At 45.7% G+C, this 16,724-nt stretch overlaps 1 protein-coding gene across 5 annotated transcripts in view; it reads left to right on the forward strand.

The window, feature by feature from the left end:
* The window catches only part of IFT172 (intraflagellar transport 172), a 154,029-nt gene that overhangs the window by 14,814 nt on the left and 122,491 nt on the right, over window positions 1-16,724 (forward strand). For 4 of the 5 annotated variants that reach the window (XR_013345524.1, XM_077812218.1, XM_077812220.1 and 1 more), the window contains exons 5-6: window positions 15,952-16,017; window positions 16,362-16,441. Coding sequence is in view for 4 of the 5 variants with exons in the window: in XM_077812218.1 (XP_077668344.1) it covers window positions 15,952-16,017; window positions 16,362-16,441 (146 nt within the window). In the remaining variant the exon portion in view is untranslated. The remainder of the gene's footprint in view (window positions 1-15,951; window positions 16,018-16,361; window positions 16,442-16,724) is intronic. The other variant, XM_077812219.1, reaches the window with a different exon arrangement.

The following is a 16,724-nucleotide window of genomic DNA, read 5'->3' on the forward strand; positions in this document are numbered from 1 at the left end:
CCCAGCTCTGGGGGCTCTGCTCTCTTCCTTTGAGACTAAGCTATTGATTCATATGGCCTGAAGAGAACATTGTGATCCTCTAGTCTGACGTCCAGGATAACACATGCCGAAGGACTCCTCTGATTTCATTCCTGTTTGAACTGGAGCATGTTGTTGAAAAAAATATCCAATCTCAATTTTAAAATTGCCAGTGTTGGAGGATCCACCACAGCACTTGATAAGTTGTTCCTATGGTTAATTACTCTCCCTGTAAAAAATTGCCCATTATTTCAAGTCTAAATTTGTCTAGCCTCAGTTTCCAGCTATTGGACCTTGTTATACCTTTGCCCGCTAGACTGCAGAGCCTTCTATTATTGGCCAAGTTTATGAGTCCCTATCCCCAACCCGATGGCATTTCTCTGTTTTGGATGTAACACGACAACTTCTGACTGGCATCTCTGATCAGTTCCAAAATTCCACGGAATGTTTTAGGCATCAGTGAACAGAACCCTGTTGCTTTTGGGGAAAATTGGAAAACCAGAAGGAAAAAATGGGGGACACATGGAGCCCCTGCTATCTGTTTAGCAGAGCCACATCTTCAAGCCCCTCTGCAATTTGTCTATAGATCAAAGAACTGATTGAATGGCATCCATTAGCATCTTCCAGCATGACAATACTTCTATTTCATTTCTTTCAATACAGTTTAATATGTTGGCACCCTGAAGGACTTATTTCCCAGGCAGAACGAGGAGAAATAATGTGGGAGAAGGGGAGCACACAGAACCTATGGCTTGGTGTGGGAGAATGGGGACCCTGGTAAAGGGAATGGAGTTGCACGCAGAGTCCGTGGGTTAAAGGGAGGTCCCTGGTAAGGAGAGAAGGGGGAATAAGGTTACACACAGCATCCCTGGCTGGGGGGGACAAATGGGGGACCCTGGTATTAAAGGGAAGGGGGCACACAGAGGCCCTAGTATGAAGCAGGGGATGAGGGCTTGCAGCAAGTCCTTGAAATAGAATGGGATGGGAGGGCATCTGAAATGAGCTTGGCCTAAAGAAGCAATGAAGTGCATGGCCCACTAGTCAAATTTGTGTTCCCCATGTAGGTACTTGCAACTGTGATCAAGTCACTCCTTAATCTTCTCTTTGTTAAGATAAATAGATTGAGCTCCTTGAGCCTATCACTGTAAGGCACATTTTCCAGTCCTTTAATCATTCTCATGGCCCTTCTCTGAGCCCTCTCCAATTTTTCCACATCGTTCTTGAACTGTGGACACCAGAACTGGACACAGTATTCCAGCAGCGATCACACCAGTGCCAAATACAGAGATAATAGAACCTCCCTACTCCTACTTGAGATTCCCCAGCTTATATAGCCAAAGATTGCATTAGCCCTTTTGGCCACAGCATTGTACTGGGAGCTCCTAGAGTTTTAGGACCAGAAGGGAACATGCGATCATGTAGTTGGACATCCTGTATATCACAGGCCATGAAACACCACCCCCACACCAAACCCAAACAGAAACAGAATTGGATCAAAGTATTACGGTTAAGCCAACCTCACTTTTGTTGTAGATTCTTCCATTGACATAGGTACCACTGCTCAGGGAGATAGATTTTAAACTGATAAGAACAGATTTAAAATTTTTATTAAAGCTAATGTTTAAATTATATAATTATTTTTTATAGTTATTATATAATAATAGCCACAGGTCAAGGGAAGAGTGGCTGTACATCGGCGTGTAGTGCTGAGATTATCCAAAATCATAAAATAAACATCATAAAATACATCTACATCAACAGAAAACACCTTCCATTCATGTAGCCCTAGCCGCAGCTCTGCAGCTGTTGAACTTCTAGCGTAGACAGCCTGAGTATGGTGTTCTTTGTTCCTAACTGTAAAGTGGTATGTTTAGCTGTATTAAAATGCACATCATTTGCTTGTGCCCATCTTACCAAGCAATCTAGATTGCTTTGTGTCACTGACCTGTCCTCTTCATTATTTTACCACTCCCCCAGTCTTTGTGTCATCTGCAAACTTTATCACTAATGATTTTGTTTTCTTCCAGGTCACTGATAAAAATGTTAACTAGTGTAGGGCCAACAACCGATCCCTGTGGGACTGTGACGGGTTCGGTCACAGAGACCACCTTGGGACTGTCACCTGATGTGCTGAAACTACCTTTGAGCCCATTTTCTTTGCCAGCTTGGGACACCAGAACCCCTAGAGGAGGATCTATAAATGGAGATTCCCTATGTCCTAATAAAGAGTAGAGGATGGAAAATGATAAAATACAGGGAGGATCTGATGAAAAAAACTCCCATTCAATTACGTCATGCAATAGGGGACAGCCAAAAAATGACAAGTTTTTAAAATGCTTATATACCAATGCTAGAAGTTTAAATAATAAGATGGGTGAAGTAGAGTGCCTAGTATTCAATGTGGATATTGATATAATAGGCATTACAGAAACCTGGTGGAATGAGGATAATCAATGGGACACTGTAATACCAGGGTACAAAATGTAATGGAAGGACAGAACAGGTCGTGCTGGTGGGGGAGTGGCACTATAATGTGAAAGAAAGCGTAGAATCAAATGAAGTAAAAATCTTAAATGAACTAAATTGTACTACAGAATCTCTATGGATAGTAACTCCATGCTTGAAAAATAAGAATATAGCAGTAGGGCTATATTACAGACCACCTGACCAGGATGGTGTTGGTGACTCTGAAATGCTCAGGGAGATTAGAGAGGCCATAAAAATAAAAAACTCAATAATAATAATAATGGGGAATTTCAGCTATCCCCATATTGACTGGGTCCGTGTCACCTCAGGAAGGGATGCTGAGATAAAGTTTCTTGACACCTTAAATGATCGCTTCTTGGAGCAGCTAGTCCTGGAACCTACAAGAAGAGGACTAAATCAAGAATTGCCTCTAAGTGGAGCACAAGGATCAGGTCCAAGAGGTGAATATAGCTGGACTGCTTGGTAATCGTGACCATAATATAATTAAATTTAACATCCCTGTGGCGGGGAAAACTCCACAGCGGCCCAACACTGTAGCATTTAATTTCAGAAAGGGGAACTACACAAAAATGAGGAGGTTAGTGACACAGAAATTAAAAGGTACAGCGCCAAAAGTAAAATCCCTGCAAGCTGCTTGGAAACTTTCTAAAGACACCATAAGAGAGACTCAACTTAAATGTACACCCCAATTTAAAAAACATAGTAAGAGAACCAAAAAAGAGCCACTGTGGTTAAACAACAAAGTAAAAGAAGCAGTGACAGGCAAAAAGGCATCCTTTAAAAAGTGGAAGATAAATCGTAATGAGGAAAACAGAAAGGAGCGTAAACTCCGGCAAATAAAGTGTAAAAATATAATTAGAAAGACCAAAAAAGAATGTGGAGACCAGCTGGCCAACAACTCCAAAAGTAATAGCAACATGTTTTTAAATACACCAGAAGCAGGAAGCCTGGTAAGCCACCCGTGGGGCCACTGGACGATCGAGAGGCTAAAGCAGCACTCAAAGACGATAAGGCCATTGTGGAGAAACTACAGGAATTCTTTGCACCGGTCTTCACTGTTGAGGATGTGAGGGAGATTCCCAAACCTGAGCCATTCTTTTTGAGTGACAGATCTGAGGAACTGTCCCAAATTGAGGTGTCATTAGAGGAGGTTTTGGAACAAATGGATAAACTAAACAGTAATAAGTCTTCAGGACCTGATGGTATTCACCCAAGAGTTCTGAAGGAACTCATATGTGAAATCTACCAACTGCCATCTGTAACCTGTCATTTAAATCAGCTTCTGTACCAAATGACTGGAGGATAGATAATGTGACTCCAATTTTTAAAAAGGGCTCCAGAGGTGACCCTGGCAACTACAGGCCAGTAAGCCTCACTTCAGTACCGGGCAAATTGGTTGAAACTATCGTAAAGAACAGAATTGTCAGACGCATAGATGAACATAATTTGTTGGGAAATAATCAACATGTTTTTTGTAAAGGGAAGTCATGCCTCACCAATCTACTAGAATTCTTTGAGGGGGTCAATAAGCATGCGGACAAAGGAGATCCAGTGGATATAGTGTATTTAGATTTTCAGAAAGCCTTTGACAAGGTCCCTCACCAAAGGCTCTTAAGCAAAATAATCAGTCATGGGATAAGAGGGAAGGTCCTCTCATGGATTGGTAACTGGTTAAAAGATAGGAAACAAAGGGTAGGAATAAATGGTCAGTTTTCAGAATGGAGAGAGGTAAATAGTGGTGCCCCCAGGGATCTGTACTGGGCCCAGTCCTATTTAACATACTCATAAACTATCTGGAAAAAGGGGTAAACAGTGAGGTGGCAAAATTTGAAGATGATACAAAACTACTCAAGATAGTTAAGTCCCAGGCAGACTGTGAAGAGCTACAAAAGGATCTCACAAAAACGGGTGACTGGGCAGCAAAATGGCAGATGAAATTTCATGTTGATAAATGCAAAGTAATGCACACTGGAAAACATAATCCTAACTATACATATACAGTGATGGGGTCTAAATTAGCTGTTACCACTCAAGAAAGTGATCTTGGAGTCATTGTGGATAGTTCTCTGAAATCATCCACTCAATGTGCAGCGGCAGTCAAAAAAGCGAACAGAATGTTGGGAATCATCAAGAAAGGGATAGATAAGACAGAAAATATCATGTTGCCGCTATATAAATCTATGGTACGCCCACACCTTGAATATTGCATGCAGATGTGGTCGCCCCATCTCAAAAAAGATATATTGGAAAAGGTTCAGAAAAGAGCAACAAAAACGATTAGGGGTCTAGAACGGCTTCTGTATGAGGAGAGATTAATAAGACTGGGACTTTTCAGCTTGGAAAAGCGGTGACTAAGGGGGGATATGATAGAGGTCTATAAAATCATGAGTGGTATAGAGAAAGTAAATAAGGAAGTGTTATTTACTCCTCCTTATAATACAAGAACAAGGGGCCACCAAATAAAATAAATAGGTAGCAGGTTTAAAACAACGCGCTGTCAACCTCTGGAATGCCTTGCCAGAGGGAGTTATGAAGGCCAGTACTATAATGGGGTTCAAAAGGGAGTTAGCTAGATTCATGGAAGATAGGTCCATCAGTGGCTATTAGTCAGGATGGGCAGGAATAGTGGCCCTAGCCTCTGTTTGCTAGAAGCTGGGAATGAGCGACAGGGGATGGATCACTTGATGATTACCTGTTCTGTTCATTCCCTCTAGGGCACCTGGCACGGGCCACTGTCGGAAGACAGGATACTGGGCTAGAAGGACCTTTCGTCTGAACCAGTAGATATGAGTAGGGCCATTCTTATGTACTGGTTACCCAGAAGCCAAAACACAGTGCCCTTAAAGCAGCCCAGCCTTTGGGCTCACTCCCAGACAGCCAAGTCAAATAAGAAAGTTCTACCAATCCCAAAGGATTGGATACATTACCTCCCAAATTAATGAATATTCCAGATCTTACCCAAATGTACATTTACAGCCAATTCTTATTAACTAAACTAAAATGTATTTAGAATCATAGAATCATAGAATATCAGGGTTGGAAGGGACCTCAGGAGGTCATCTAGTCCAACCCCCTCCTCAAAGCAGGACCAAGCCCCAATTAAATCATCCCAGCCAGGGCTTTGTCAAGCCTGACCTTAAAAACTTCTAAGGAAGGAGATTCCACCACCTCCCTAGGCAACGCATTCCAGTGTTTCACCACCCTCCTAGTGAAAAAGTTTTTCCTAATATCCAACCTAAACCTCCCCCACTGCAACTTGAGACCATTACTCCTTGTCCTGTCCTCTTCTACCACTGAGAATAGTCTAGAACCATCCTCTCTGGAATCACCTCTCAGGTAGTTGAAAGTAGCTATCAACTCCCCCCTCATTCTTCTCTTCTGCAGACTAAACCTCACCCTCTCCTCATAAGTCATGTGTTCCAGACCCCTAATCATTTTTGTTGCCCTTCGCTGGACTCTCTCCAATTTATCCACATCCTTCTTGTAGTGTGGGGCCCAAAACTGGACACAGTACTCCAGATGAGGCCTCACCAATGTCAAATAGAGGGGGACGATCACGTCCCTCGATCTGCTCGCTATGCCCTTACTTATACATCCCAAAATGCCATTGGCCTTCTTGGCAACAAGGGCACACTGCTGACTCATATCCAGCTTCTCGTCCACTGTCATCCCTAGGTCCTTTTCCGCAGAACTGCTGCCTAGCCATTCGGTCCTTAGTCTGTAGCTGTGCATTGGGTTCTTCCGTCCTAAGTGCAGGACCCTGCACTTATCCTTATTGAACCTCATCAGATTTCTTTTGGCCCAATATTCCAATTTGTCTAGGTCCCTCTGTATCCTATCCCTGCCCTCCAGCGTATCTACCACTCCTCCCAGTTTAGTATCATCCGCAAATTTGCTGAGAGTGCAATCCACACCATCTTCCAGATCATTTATGAAGATATTGAACAAAACCGGCCCCAGGACGGACCCCTGGGGCACTCCACTTGACACCGGCTGCCAACTAGACATGGAGCCATTGATCACTACCCGTTGAGCCCGACAATCTAGCCAAGTTTCTACCCACCTGATAGTGCATTCATCCAGCCCATACTTCTTTAACTTGCTGACAAGAATACTGTGGGAGACCGTGTCAAAAGCTTTGCTAAAGTCAAGAAACAATACATCCACTGCTTTCCCTTCATCCACAGAACCAGTAATCTCATGATAAAAGGCGATTAGATTAGTCAGGCATGACCTTCCCTTGGTGAATCCATGCTGACTGTTCCTGATCACTTTTCTCTCATGTAAGTGCTTCAGGATTGATTCTTTGAGGACCTGCTCCATGATTTTTCCGGGGACTGAAGTGAGGCTGACTGGCCTGTAGTTCCCAGGATCCTCCTTCTTCCCTTTTTTAAAGATTGGCATTACATTAGCCTTTTTCCAGTCATCCGGGACTTCCCCCGTTCGCCACGAGTTTTCAAAGATAATGGCCAATGGCTCTGCAATCACAGCCGCCAGTTCCTTTAGCACTCTCGGATGCAACTCGTCCGGCCCCATGGACTTGTGCACGTCCAGCTTTTCTAAATAGTCCCTAACCACCTCTTTCTCCACAGAGGGCTGGCCATCTATTCCCCATGTTGTGATGCCCAGCGCAGCAGTCTGGGAGCTGACCTTGTTAGTGAAGACAGAGGCAAAAAAAGCACTGAGTACATTAGCTTTTTCCACATCCTCTGTCACTAGGTTGCCTCCCTCATTCATTAAGGGGCCCACACTTTCCTTGGCTTTCTTCTTGTTGCCAACATACCTGAAGAAACCTTTCTTGTTACTCTTAACATCTCTCACTAGCTGCAGCTCCAGGTGCGATTTGGCCCTCCTGATTTCATTCCTACATGCCCGAGCAATATTTTTATACTCTTCCCTGGTCATATGTCCAACCTTCCACTTCTTGTAAGCTTCTTTTTTATGTTTAAGATCCGCTAGGATTTCACCGTTAAGCCAAGCTGGTCGCCTGTCATATTTACTATTCTTTCTACATGTCGGGATGGTTTGTCCCTGTATAGAATCATAGAATCATAGAATATCAGGGTTGGAAGGGACCCCTGAAGGTCATCTAGTCCAACCCCCTGCTCGAAGCAGGACCAATTCCCAGTTAAATCATCCCAGCCAGGGCTTTGTCAAGCCTGACCTTAAAAACTTCCAAGGAAGGAGATTCCACCACCTCCCTAGGTAACGCATTCCAGTGTTTCACCACCCTCTTAGTGAAAAAGTTTTTCCTAATATCCAATCTAAACCTCCCCCACTGCAACTTGAGGCCATTACTCCTCGTTCTGTCATCTGCTACCATTGAGAACAGTCTAGAGCCATCCTCTTTGGAACCCCCTTTCAGGTAGTTGAAAGCAGCTATCAAATCCCCCCTCATTCTTCTCTTCTGCAGGCTAAACAATCCCAGCTCCCTCAGCCTCTCCTCATAAGTCATGTGTTCTAGACCCCTAATCATTTTTGTTGCCCTTCGCTGGACTCTCTCCAATTTATCCACATCCTTCTTGTAGTGTGGGGCCCAAAACTGGACACAGTACTCCAGATGAGGCCTCACCAATGTCGAATAGAGGGGGACGATCACGTCCCTCGATCTGCTCGCTATGCCCCTACGTATACATCCCAAAATGCCATTGGCCTTCTTGGCAACAAGGGCACACTGCTGACTCATATCCAGCTTCTCGTCCACTGTCACCCCTAGGTCCTTTTCCGCAGAACTGCTGCCTAGCCATTCGGTCCCTAGTCTGTAGCGGTGCATTGGATTCTTCCGTCCTAAGTGCAGGACCCTGCACTTATCCTTATTGAACCTCATCAGATTTCTTTTGGCCCAATCCTCCAATTTGTCTAGGTCCTTCTGTATCCTATCCCTCCCCTCCAGCGTATCTACCACTCCTCCCAGTTTAGTATCGTCCGCAAATTTGCTGAGAGTGCAATCCACACCATCCTCCAGATCATTTATGAAGATATTGAACAAAACCGGCCCCAGGACCGACCCCTGGGGCACTCCACTTGACACCGGCTGCCAACTAGACATGGAGCCATTGATCACTACCCGTTGAGCCCGACAATCTAGCCAGCTTTCTACCCACCCTATAGTGCATTCATCCAGCCCATACTTCCTTAACTTGCTGACAAGAATACTGTGGGAGACCGTGTCAAAAGCTTTGCTAAAGTCAAGAAACAATACATCCACTGCTTTCCCTTCATCCACAGAACCAGTAATCTCATCATAAAAGGCGATTAGATTAGTCAGGCATGACCTTCCCTTGGTGAATCCATGCTGGCTGTTCCTGATCACTTTCCTCTCATGCAAATACTTCAAGATTGATTCTTTGAGGACCTGCTCCATGATTTTTCCAGGGACTGAGGTGAGGCTGACTGGCCTGTAGTTCCCAGGATCCTCCTTCTTCCCTTTTTTAAAGATTGGCACTACATTGGCCTTTTTCCAGTCATCCGGGACTTCCCCCGTTCGCCACGAGTTTTCAAAGATAATGGCCAATGGCTCTGCAATCACAGCCGCCAATTCCTTCAGCACTCTCGGATGCAACTCGTCCGGCCCCATGGACTTGTGCACGTCCAGCTTTTCTAAATAGTCCCTAACCACCTCTATCTCCACAGAGGGCTGGCCATCTCTTCCCCATTTTGTGATGCCCAGCGTAGCAGTCTGGGAGCTGACCTTGTTAGTGAAAACAGAGGCAAAAAAAGCATTGAGTACATTAGCTTTTTCCACATCCTCTGTCACTAGGTTGCCTCCCTTATTCAGTAAGGGTCCCACACTTTCCTTGGCTTTCTTCTTGTTGCCAACATACCTGAAGAAACCCTTCTTGTTACTCTTGACATCTCTCGCTAGCTGCAGCTCCAGGTGCGATTTGGCCCTCCTGATTTCATTCCTACATGCCCGAGCAATATTTTTATACTCTTCCCTGGTCATATGTCCAACCTTCCACTTCTTGTAAGCTTCTTTTTTATGTTTAAGATCCGCTAGGATTTCACCGTTAAGCCAAGCCGGTCGCCTGCCATATTTACTATTCTTTCGACTCATCGGGATGGTTTGTCCCTGTAACCTCAACAGGGATTCCTTGAAATACAGCCAGCTCTCCTGGACTCCTTTCCCCTTCAAGTTAGTCCCCCAGGGGATCCTGGCCATCCGTTCCCTGAGGGAGTCGAAGTCTGCTTTCCTGAAGTCCAGGGTCCGTATCCTGCTGCTTACCTTTCTTCCCTGCGTCAGGATCCTGAACTCAACCAACTCATGGTCACTGCCTCCCAGATTCCCATCCACTTTTGCTTCCCCCACTAATTCTACCTGGTTTGTGAGCAGCAGGTCAAGAAAAGCGCCCCCCCTAGTTGGCTCCTCTAGCACTTGCACCAGGAAATTGTCCCCTACGCTTTCCAAAAACTTCCTGGATTGTCTATGCACCGCAGTATTGCTCTCCCAGCAGATATCAGGAAAATTAAAGTCACCCATGAGAATCAGGGCATGCGATCTAGTAGCTTCCGTGAGCTGCCAGAAGAAAGCCTCATCTACCTCATCCCCCTGGTCCGGTGGTCTATAGCAGACTCCCACCACTACATCACTCTTGTTGCACACACTTCTAAACTTAATCCAGAGACACTCAGGTTTTTCTACAGTTTCGTACCGGAGCTCTGAGCAGTCATACTGCTCCCTTACATACAGTGCTATTCCCCCACCTTTTCTGCCCTGCCTGTCCTTCCTGAACAGTTTATAACCATCCATGACAGTACTCCAGTCATGTGAGTTATCCCACCAAGTCTCTGTGATTCCAATCACATCATAGTTCCTTGACATTACCAGGACCTCCAGTTCTCCCTGCTTGTTTCCAAGGCTTTGTGCATTTGTATATAAGCACTTGAGATAACCTGTTGATCGCCCCTCATTCCCAGTATGAGGCAGGAGCCCTCCCCTCACAGACATTTCTGCCTGTGCTTCCTCCCGGTATCCCTCTTTCCCACTTACCTCAGGGCTTTGGTCTCCTTCCCCCGGTGAACCTAGTTTAAAGCCCTCCTCACTAGGTTAGCCAGCCTGCTGGCAAAGATGCTCTTCCCTCTCTTCGTAAGATGGAGCCCGTCTCTGCCCAGCACTCCTCCTTCATGGAACACCATCCCATGGTCAAAGAATCCAAAGCCTTCTCTCCGACACCACCTGCGTAGCCATTCGTTGACTTCCACGATTCGACGGTCCCTACCCAGGCCTTTTCCTTCCACGGGGAGGATGGACGAGAACACCACTTGCGCCTCAAACTCCTTTATCCTTCTTCCCAGAGCCACGTAGTCCGCAGTGATCCGCTCAAGGTCATTCTTGGCAGTATCATTGGTGCCCACGTGGAGAAGCAGGAAGGGGTAGCGATCCGAGGGCTTGATGAGTCTCGGCAGTCTCTCCGTCACATCGCGAATCTTAGCCCCCGGCAAGCAGCAGACTTCTCGGTTTTCCCTGTCAGGGCGGCAGATAGGTGACTCAGTCCCCCGGAGGAGAGAGTCCCCGACCACCACCACCCGCCTTCTCCTCTTGGGAGTGGTGGTCGTGGAACCCCCAACCTCAGGACATCGCATCTCATGCCTTCCAACCAGCGGAGTCTCCTTCTGCTTTCTCGCCCCAGACATATCATCTGGTCCACTCTCCGCAACAGTACCTGTGGAGAGAACATGAAAGCGGTTAGTTACCTGTGTCTGTGTATGTAAGGGAGCAGTATGACTGCTCAGAGATCCGGTACGAAACTGCAGAAAAACCTGAGTGTCTCTGGATTAAGTTTAGAAGTGTGAGCAACAAGAGTGATGTAGTGGTGGGAGTCTGCTATAGACCACCGGACCAAGGGGATGAGGTGGATGAGGCTTTCCTCCGGCAGCTCGTGGAAGCTACTAGATCGCACTAGTTACCTGTGTCTGTAACCTCAACAGGGATTCCTTGAAATACAGCCAGCTCTCCTGGACTCCTTTCCCCTTCATGTTAGTCCCCCAGGGGATCCTACCCATCCGTTCCCTGAGGGAGTCGAAGTCTGCTTTTCTGAAGTCCAGGGTCCGTATCCTGCTGCTTACCTTTCTTCCCTGTGTCAGGATCCTGAACTCAACTAACTCATGGTCACTGCCTCCCAGATTCCCATCCACTTTTGCTTCCCCTACTAATTCTTCCCAGTTTGTGAGCAGCAGGTCAAGAAAAGCTCCCACCCTAGTTGGCTCCGCTAGCACTTGCACCAGGAAATTGTCCCCTACGCTTTCCAAAAACTTCCTGGATTGTCTATGCACCGCTGTATTGCTCTCCCAGCAGATATCAGGAAAATTAAAGTCACCCATGAGAACCAGGGCGTGCGATCTAGTAGCTTCCACGAGCTGCCGGAGGAAAGCCTCATCCACCTCATCCCCTTGGTCCGGTGGTCTATAGCAGACTCCCACCACTACATCACTCTTGTTGCTCACACTTCTAAACTTAATCCAGAGACACTCAGGTTTTTCTGCAGTTTCGTACCGGATCTCTGAGCAGTCATACTGCTCCCTTACATACAGTGCTACTCCCCCACCTTTTCTGCCCTGCCTGTCCTTCCTGAACAGTTTATAACCATCCATGACAGTACTCCAGTCATGTGAGTTATCCCACCAAGTCTCTGTTATTCCAATCATGTCATATTTAAAAAGAAAAGAGAGAATTAGTTAAAATATCAGTATACATATAGACATGAGTACAGTTCTGGGACCAGATTCATAGTAGAGATGGTGAGTTCTATAGATGCAAAGAGTTCTTTTAGAATTAGTCCATGGGTTATAATCCAATGGTCATATCCAGGATGATCCAGACGGGACTGGAGATCTCGGTCTTATGACTCAACTTTCCCTGCATAAAGCATCAAGCAGATCTGAGATGAAAGGATCAGGTCCCCAAAGTTTTTATATAGTTTTCCGGCAGCCTCTTGACCATACAGTCCTGAGTGAACAACAGACTTTTGAACTAACTTTCTATTTCCTAAGCATCACTGGTAGTTACCTTATGTTAATCCATGTAGTTAATTATTCATTGAGCAGTTCATATACAGTTTACCACAAACTTTAAAGAGACATATAGACAATGACATTTATCTAAATGTTAATGTTCCCTTTTGATCTCTGAATCAATAGCTATAGTAATAGACAGAAACTCTGTTTACATCTAACAAGATATTCATGGGAAAGCTACTCCCAGCTCCTCAGGCACGCACCCCCTTTGGAGTATAAACCCAAAATTACACCATCTTGCACTGCACAGGGAACTGCAGCATAAGCTCATAAAATTCGCCCCTCTCCCTCAATGTGGAGAGGAATATGCAATAGCCTTTTGCCCCTGAGTTATGATTCCCACACACTGGTTTAGATAAAGCAAAAACAAGTTTATTAACTACAAAAGATAGATTTTTAAGTGATAGTAAACAGATCAAACCAGGTTACCTAGCAAATAAACAAAAAACGCAAACTAAACTTAATATACTAAATAGATTGGATATGAATAGCAGATTCTCACCCTAAGAGATGATACAAGCAGGCTGCAGATTCTTAAGGGGCAAACTGCACTTTCTTACAGCTTGGAATACCCAGGTGTTCCACTGACAGGCTAAAAATCCCTTTAGCTTGGGTCCAGCACTTCTCCCAGTTCAGTCTTTTTTCCTTAGGTGTTTTCAGGAGTCTTCTTGGGTGGGGAGTGAAGAACACCAGATGATGTCACTCCCTGCCTTATATAGTTTTTGCATATGGTGGGAATCCTTTGTTACAAAGCTTGGTTCTGAGACTGGTCTGTGGAAAAACACTGACATCCCGAGATGGAGTTCAGAGACATGTAGTCTCATCACATGTCCTTGTCGAATCATAGCAGCCATTACTCACAGGCTGTTTGGGGCATTCACAGGAAGGCTCACTGGGTGGGAGGTAAGCTTCTCTTAAGGCCTGTTGTTCTTCCCTAATGGCCCTTGCCCACCCTCTATCTAGAATGAAAGCATCTTGTCTGGTGGGCATCACCCAGGTGTAACTACATTTGAAGTACAGATACATAATCAATATTCATAACTTCAGATACAAAACTTATACGTGCATACAAATATAGTCATATTCAGCAAAACATAACCTTTTCAATGACATCTCACATGACTTATCTTGCATAAAATACATCATAATTATGTCATAATCCTATCCTAGTAATATCATTGTGAAGAATATGGGGTGCAGTGTTACAGCCCTTGTCAAGGCTGATTCCCCACTCTGGCACCTTCGAGTGCAGAAGGTGGGGGCCCGTAAGGATTTTAAAATTTAATACTGGCCACTCCAGGCTTGTATTAAACTCCCAATGTTACAGCTTCTCTCTGACCGTGGATTTGTAGATGCTGCCACCCAAGTGCAAAAAACCTCTTTGAAACCAGAAAGGTGCACTTGTGAATTGCTTCCTGTGGGGTACCCTCAAGCCCTTTCATTCCCCCCAGGGAAGAGCTGAGAAAGAAAGAAAAAGGAAATCAGTTGTTGCCACCAGCTAATTAAACAACACATGCACAAACCTCTTAGGACACCAAAAATCCAATCCTGTTCTTAAAAAAGGTAAATTTTATTAAAAACGAAAAGAAAGAAAATGCATCTGGAACTTAGGGTTTTGCTAGATTTCAAAAAACCAACTTACAAAAATTAAACATCAAGAATAACCTTGAGGTTCAGCTTAAAGGTTACAAGCAAAACAAAAAGTGTTTGGGGTTAGCACAGAGGAGTCCACAAAACAATAACAAATAAACCTAATCGCTTCTTCCTAGACATTCCCTAATTTACTTACATATCTGGGGTTTCAGATAAGCAGTCTGATCTGATGGTCTTTCATATCTAGCTTTTAGCTTCTTACAGCGTAACTGCTCCCTGTTCCCCTCTTTCCCAGAGAACAACAACACACAGACAAAGGGAAGTTTTTTCCCAATTTTAAAAAGTTCTAGCCCTCCCATTGGCTCTATTGGTCAGGTGCCCACTCCTTTCCTTTTACCTGTGGGCTTGTTAACCCTTTACAGGTAAAGCAAGCAGAGAACAACCACCATAGCCAACTGGCTGTCCACAAAATGGAGCTATCCCCTGTTTAGATACTTTTCTAACATGTTTCTAAAGGTTGAATGTGGGTCAATTAGCCTGCAAGCTGCTTATCCCTTTCTGGCCATGTGTCAGAATGGGTCTATCAGTCCTTTGTTCAAGCTTTGGTTTGTAGAGAAGTTCCTCCAGTGGTGAGAAGCAGGATTGAAGATAAAATGGAGAAGATGCAGCTGCCTTTTATATCATTTGTCAAGTGGCTTGTACTTCCTTTGTCCCAAACATAAGCTTACAGCATATGGGCATGGAAAAGTTCTTGGAGTCCCCAGTCATACCCCTATATATCCTGCTGACTCATAACTAAGGCTACCATTTAATCATGGGTAAAAGTCATGGACAGGTCATGGGCAAGAAACAAAAAATCACAGCCTATGACCTGTCCATGACTTATACCATAAATATCTTGATTGAATCTTGGGGGGAGGCCATGGGGCCTGCGGCACCAGCTGTGGGGTTGTGGGGAAGCCCTGGGGGGAGCCTGCTGCTGTTCTGACCGCTGCTGGGGGGAAGCCCTGAGGGGTTGGGGGGCTGCGGCCGGGAAAAAGCCCCGTGGGGCCCGCTGTTGCTTCAGCTGCCGCTGGGGGGAAGCCCTGGAGGGCCAGCCACTGCCCTGGCCACCCTTGGACCGCTGCCGGGAACCACCGAGCTGTGGCTGCTCCCTGGGCCAGCCCCATCGGCAGCTGCTTGGGCAGTCCCTGGGGCCAGCCACTCGGGTGGCCCTGCAGTCAGCCACACCGGCTGCTGCAGAAGTCATGGAGGTAGCAGGAAGTCACAGAATCCATGAGTTCACTGACCTTCGTGATGGACATGGAGCCCTACTCAGCCCGTGCCTGCTCTCAGTGGATTCATTGTACAGCTGATTGCCCTTGATGGGCCATTAAGCAGGCTAGATAATGCTGATAACAATGCTGATGTCTGGAGGTGTCACCCAGATACACAGCACAAGTTTAAGATATCAATATATCACACCTATTTATAACTCATACAAAGATGATACATACATATAAACAAGAGTATCGTATTTGGCAATTATAACTTTTCCACTGATACCTTATATGGCATATCTTGTATGACTCATTGCAATTTTGTGATATTGGTATCCATAATATTATAAATGGTCACCCATATTCTATACAGTGTCACAAATGGGCCCAATCCAGGCTCCTCCGTGGGGATTCTCATCTCAGTCTCACTCAGGATTCTGGGTGCTGTCCTGTTAATATCTGCTCCAGGCTCCATGTGCCAATAGCTCTGTGTCTAACTGGAGTGGCATTGCTGCCTGTGGGCCAGGAAGCCTTCTAGCTTGGCTGAGAGCTCTAACCTCTTTGTGCCTTTCCCTGACAGAGCGCAGTGACCTGTTTGCTGTGGCCAGCAGAGAACATCATTGTCTTTGGACTCGCTGAGGGGAAGGTAGAGAAGCCTAATGCTGTCACTGAGTTATGGGCCCTGGGTACTGCTCAGTGAAGGGATTGTACTGGTTACTTGCTCTCCTGCACCAATTCCCTGTGAGTCTCTCACGAGACTGTGCAGCGTGGCGTTAGAGTGAGTGATTCATCCACTCCAGCTTCCATTCCTCCCACCAGAGACCATGGAGCTCCTTGTGATTTCTTACCTTGCTGCTTGGCCTAAACGTGCCAGCCCAGCACAGATGAGAGCCTCTCCCTTGTTCTATTTAAAAGCCTTCTTGTGCTGCACCATGAGTGAATCCCTGTTTCTGATATGAGGACAGTGACCAGTGTCCTTCTCTTCCTCAGGTTCGTTTAGCAAATACAAAGAGCAACAAGTCCTCCACCATTTACGGGACAGATTCTTTTGTGGTCTCATTAACCTCCAAGTGAGTATGGTGCTGCCGCAGGCTCCCACTGCCCCCGCTCGGTCTCCTGAACCAGCTGCTGGCTCTGAAGAGGCCTCCTTAGTGCTCATGGGGCAGCTTCATAGGCTCCGCTGTAAAGATAAATAAGCCCAGAGCCCCACTCCCTTGGGGTTCCCGGCTTCTGTGTGTTTTACCGTAATACTATAACATTGCATTATCAGGACATGCCACTCGGTTTCTATACCCTTCCCTTCCCTTCCCACCTTCCCCTCCCCATGTCTGTCTGTCTGTCTGCTTTGTCTTT

This window comes from Eretmochelys imbricata, chromosome 3, assembly GCF_965152235.1.
Source record: "Eretmochelys imbricata isolate rEreImb1 chromosome 3, rEreImb1.hap1, whole genome shotgun sequence".
Classification (NCBI taxonomy): domain Eukaryota; kingdom Metazoa; phylum Chordata; order Testudines; family Cheloniidae; genus Eretmochelys; species Eretmochelys imbricata.